The sequence below is a fragment of the Lynx canadensis genome, chromosome A1 (genome assembly GCF_007474595.2).
Source record: "Lynx canadensis isolate LIC74 chromosome A1, mLynCan4.pri.v2, whole genome shotgun sequence".
NCBI lineage: Eukaryota > Metazoa > Chordata > Mammalia > Carnivora > Felidae > Lynx > Lynx canadensis.
In genome coordinates this window covers 176,724,908-176,729,956 of record NC_044303.2, presented here as the reverse complement: position 1 = coordinate 176,729,956, position 5,049 = coordinate 176,724,908, and the positions used below count along the sequence as shown (strand labels likewise).

Here is a 5,049-nt window from a genome sequence, read left to right as displayed (position 1 = left end):
TGCAAGCAATATTTTGGCTGCGACCAGGAGTTCTACGCCAAATGCCTTAAGCCCCACGAGGCCAGCCCAGCGATTTCTGGGGGGAAATCTCAGAAAAACCTATATTCCACTAGAAGTCAAAGCTCGGACTCCTCCCCGCCCCCCACCCTTTCATCCTATTTAAGAAGCGCAGTTAGTTCCTCCAACCCTGGAGGCTGGAATCAGAAGAGACGCACTGGTAGGAGCTGGGCTCAGAGCAAGGTATTCTTGTCATCCACATTTTACAGACGAAGAAACCAAGGCGTGCAGCGAACAAGTCTCACAGTGAGCAGGTTTTTAGCTTAATTCCCCCCAGCCTGTTTCTCATCTGTAAAACCTGGCCGGTAGCATTCACAGGTCACGACTATAGCAAAATTCGTTAAATGCGGAGAAGAGAGGACGGCAGTGGGGTTTGGGTGGGAGGTTCCCTGACCCTGTGAATTCTTGTGGCATAGCCACAGCTGGAGTGAGCGAGGTGGACAGGACACCTCTCCGTGGAGCCTACCAGCTGGTGAGGCTGGGGCCACGGGTCACAGGCCCTCTTCCTGGCGGGGCTGGGGAGTTCAGGGAAGCTTGACAAGCGCTTTTCGATTCTAGGTTTTCCCATCTAGAAACGGGACTGTAAAATGGACTAAGGTGTTCTTTCAAGCAGGATGAATTATGGTGTGCTCCAACTGCCTAGGACCCAGGTCCCTTTGCTCTCCATTTAATGCCCAGCCCCTCAGTTGTGCCGGACTGGTAGGGTTCAAGGAGGTAAGGTTGGGAGTTCTGGCAAGGGCCCTCTGTGAAGTGAGACCTGGAGTAGAACCTCTACCACAACTGGCTGTTTACTCACAGGCAAGTCATTAGACCTCTCAAGGAGCTGCCCAACTTTAAAATCGGACCTCCTTTTTGGGCATTATTGAAGATTACACCAGACGATGCCAGGAAGTATCTAACAAAGGACCCAGCATGAGTTGTTTATCATCATCATCATCATCATCATCATCATCAATTTGCTCAGTGAATGCCTATACCTGCGACTCTAAACCAGACGGGACGCACGCTCTGCTTTCTAAAATTCAGTTTGGGGGGCGGGGCGGGTAGCTCAGTCGGTTGAGCCTCGGACTTTGCTTAGGTCATGATCTCACGGTTGGAAGCCCACGGTCGGCGCCGACTCTCTGGAGTCAGCGCGGAGCCCCCTTCGGATCCTCTGCGCACCCCCCCCCCACCCGCCCCGTCTCTCTCTGCCCCTCCTCTGCGGGCACGCGCGCCTTCTCTCTCAAACATAAATAAATATTTTAAAAAATCCCTTCAAAAGTCAGTTTCTCGGGCGCCGCAAGCCGAAAGAAGCACACATGCGGATCAGCGCACTCTCTTTAATGAGAAGGGAATTCTCATTTCTTACAACAACAGGTAAAAACATAAATACGGGTGGGTGGGCGGCGGCAAGGCAGCAAGGGCCCGGGCGCCGGGCCCAGGCTCGAAGAAAGGTGCACCCGGGCTCCCAGTCCCAACTGGCCCGTGTTCAGCCGGTTGGGGGTGCCCGTGGCCGTTTAGAGGGCACTCAGGGGACGACGGCTGAGGCACCAGGTTGCGGGATCGTTCTCCGCAAGCTCTGTAAACGCGGCCACAAACTCTCCCGAGCATGGGGACAAAGGGGCATAGGGCCGAAAAAGCTCCTAGGCCCCTGCGGGAGTGAACGTGAAATCCAAGGGACTCGGAGACACGTCAGGGGGTCCTCCCTCCCCCGAGAGTCCGTGTCCCTCTTTAGAGATGGGATCGGTCGGGGCTCCCCAGGTAGGGCCCTTCCCTACCAGGCTCGGATACCGTGCAGCGTGGACACTCCCGAGTTGCCCTGCGGAATCCCGGGGCTCTGCACCGCGTTCAAGTCCCCGACGCTGAAGTTCACGAAGTTGTTGTTGGTGGCGGCCGTGGCCGACTGCGCCGGGGGCGGCCCGGCCGGGTAAGCAGCGGCGCAGCTGTAGCCAGGGTTGCAGGCCGCGCTACCGTAACCCGGGTAGGCGGGGTAGGCGTTATAGCCGTAGGCGTTGAGGCCCACGCCGTAAGCCGGCGCGTAGGGCGCCGAGTCCCCTAGGCACGGCTTGCCATCGCGCACCAGCACGGGCACCGCGATCCTGCGGGCCGGCGGCGGCGGCGGCGGGGGCAGCCCCACCAGCTCCAGAGTCTGGTCCTGCCGCTGCCGCTTGCATTTGTAGCGCCGGTTCTGGAACCAGATTTTGACCTGCGTGGACGTGAGCTTCAGCACGCTGGCCAGCTGGTCGCGCTCAGGCGCGGACAGGTACCGCTGCTGCTTGAAGCGCCGCTCCAGCTCGTAGACCTGCGCCTGTGAGAAGAGCACGCGCGGCTTCCTCCGCCGCCGCGCCCTGGGTCGTTCGGAGCCGTCGGCCTCCGGCTTCTCCAGCTCCACCGCCTTCTGCAGCGAGCACAGCTCTGCGGGGAAACAAAGGGGCAGAAGGACGCCGGGTCAGGTCGGAGCGGCCCGATCCGCGAAGCGCCTGCGAGGTAATTAGCCCTAGCGGGTGCCACCCCCAACCTGCCTGGAGCGCCCAGCTTGGCTGCGTCTCCTCTGCCGCGTGCACTGGGCGCCACCGACAGCTCGCTTTCCGACCCCCAGTTAGCATTTGTTGAACGCTTACTATATGCCAGGCATGGCTCTCGGCACTGGAGAGCAAAACACCAGAGGTCCTTGTCCTGGGGGGGGGGGGATTCACATTCTAGTGAGGGAGACGGACTGTGACTTAAGATTTCAGGCTGCAAAGAAAATAAAACCGGGTGATGCCCTGGGGCGAATTAGATTAAGGCTACTCTGGCTTGAGAATTTGAGTGAAGGGAACCAAGGCCTCACCCCAGAATCGGTCACACTGTCTCAAAATTACAGAACCCCGAAGAAAGTGAAGGGGAAAAGGTGTTGGTTTGCTGGTCGAAGCCGCCACGGGACTTGTCCCGCGCCCAAGAAACCGCGGGTGGGCAGGCAGCCTTGGAACCTGCCCGGCCCGCCTACTCGAGTTGGAGTCGAATTGGTAGCGGTCAATGGAATTGACCCGCCAGCGGCTGTCTCCAGGCCTTCCCTTTGCTCCTAGACAAACCTCTCTAGGCCAGAAAGATCCCTTCTCTGTTCATGGCGGCCCTTCGCCCGGCGCCCCCTGCCACCTCGGATTCGCCCTGACCCTGTGTTGGAACAAAGTCTCCCCAGCGTTTCCCTTTCTGCTCCAGGGCCATCCTCTCCCCTCTCCCCGATCCTGGGATGGCATTCGGAGCGATGCGGCCACCTTCCTCAGTCATCTCCTCCATTGCCTCGCGACTTTACCGCGCGGCATTTCCTAACTTTTTCCAGGAGAGAACCCCTGGGCCCTGGTCGCCTGGGGAAGTTGTGCCAGAAAATAAAGCTGCTAATCAGATTCTTGAGGGTCCGGCAGTATCTCATTTTAAACTCAGGCCTTTGTTCCCAAAGATTCCACTGTCCTGGCACAAAGGAGGAAAAACCCCACAAACTCGGGTTACCGGTGGGCTATAGAAGGTCCTGGACCTTTCTCCAGTTGTGAGCAGCAAAATTATGTCTGTTGTGCAGAATTTTAACTTGTGTTTAGGTGTTTTTTGGCAGGTTCTGAAAAGACCTTTAAAAATCCAGAAGAGATTTAAAAAACAACGCCAACAATCCTAACACAGAATATCTCTTTCTCTGTTCTGTGTGCCACAAACCGATAGCTAACTTCGTTGAGTGAGGCTGCTGCCTCCTGGGGCTTTGTTAGGCCAAAATAAATAAATAAATAAATATATATATATATATATATATATATATATATATATATATTCTTTTGTCTCTTGTTTCTGATCATCTCAATCCAGCATTTCTTTAAACCTCCGATTGGATGCGGGGCTCAGGGGCCCTGGCGACGACCTTGTCTCTCAGGATCAGAACCCCCTGCGTTCGGCCCTCCGCCCAAGCACTCGCGTCTCCTCCACCCAGGCCAGAGTTTCTAGGTGGCGGCTGGGGACACAAAAGTGACCCCAGGAGGGAGCAGGGGCTTGTGTTTCCTTCTCACCTTTCTTATCTGCTCGAGGATCCTTGGCAGGGTCGGGGTCGCCATAGGCACGCGGATAGAAGGCGGGGGCTCCCGCGAAGGCAGGCGCACACTTGGCGGGCGAGGGCGCGGGGCCCAGCTCGGCGCGCAGCTCCGGGAGGGCGGGCGCCGCGGCCTCCGGCCCCGCGTAGGCCTCGGGCTTGAAGGCGGCCAGCATGCAGGAGGCGGGCGCCAGGGTGGCCTCCAGGCGCGCGGAGAGCTCCCCGGCAGCCAGACTGCGCTGCTGCTGCTCCAGGTTCAGGATGTCTTTGACCGAGAACGGCGTGGGCGTGAGCGCAGGGCTGGGGAACATGGTGGCAGCGCGCGTCTCACAGCGCCAGGTGGGCGGCAGAGAGCAGCGCTGCCCACGGCCTTTGGCAGCCTCCCTGCATGGTGCCCGCCACCCGCCCGCGCACCCGCCTCCCTGCTCGGGTTGTGGCCCGGCGGCAGGTAGTGCGGAGCACAAGGGGCAGGAGAGGCGGGACCAGGCCAGAGGAGGGGGACTCAGGCTGCCATTGGGCCGGGGGCCCCGATGACAGGAGCGATGAGCAGTTTCGTGTCACCTAATATAGTCATAGGGCTAAAAAAAAAAAAAAAAAAAAAAAATCCTGTTCAGCTTTTTAAAGGGGCCGCGAAGCATTTGGAAGGCTCTCCTATTGCTCCTGTAGCCTGAGATTTCTCCACGGTACTAGCCTGAAACCCCCACTGAGGCGCATATACAAGAAAGGACCTAATTCTTCTCTAGATATGGAGTCTGGGCCAGGTTAGGTGGATCTGGGTTGAAGAAATGTTCCTTGGCACCGAAAACGGAATGCAGGAGTGAAGGATTGGGTGGGGAGCTGGGGGAGTGGGGGGGGGAAGTCATTTCCAGGAGTCTTAAAGACTTTTTTATGCAAGGGAAGACTTTGTATAAGAAGAGAAGCACCGGGGAGAAAGTTTGCTCTGGGGTAATGGCAGGAGGGGGAGA

General features: G+C 57.7%; 1 protein-coding gene across 1 annotated transcript; it reads right to left on the bottom strand.

Moving 5' to 3' along the window:
- Nucleotides 1-1,371: 1,371 nt before the first annotated feature.
- On the bottom strand, nucleotides 1,372-4,476 carry NKX2-5 (NK2 homeobox 5). Its single transcript, XM_030305035.1, has 2 exons — nucleotides 4,065-4,476; nucleotides 1,372-2,451 (listed from the first exon to the last, which is right to left on the bottom strand). Exons 1-2 carry the CDS (start codon nucleotides 4,393-4,395, stop codon nucleotides 1,811-1,813), a joined length of 972 nt encoding a protein of 323 aa, XP_030160895.1. The 5' UTR covers nucleotides 4,396-4,476; the 3' UTR covers nucleotides 1,372-1,810.
- Between the last annotated feature and the right edge of the window lie 573 nt (nucleotides 4,477-5,049).

What these genes read in the sequence shown, in the direction of transcription:
- NKX2-5 (XM_030305035.1), bottom strand. Translation starts at nt 4,395, where the DNA reads ATGTTCCCCAGCCCTGCGCTCACGCCCACGCCGTTCTCGGTCAAAGAC. An exon ending in TCCTCGAGCAGATAAGAAAG is followed by an intron (nt 2,452 to 4,064) that starts GTGAGAAGGAAA and finishes GTTTCCCCGCAG; the next exon opens with AGCTGTGCTCGCTGCAGAAG.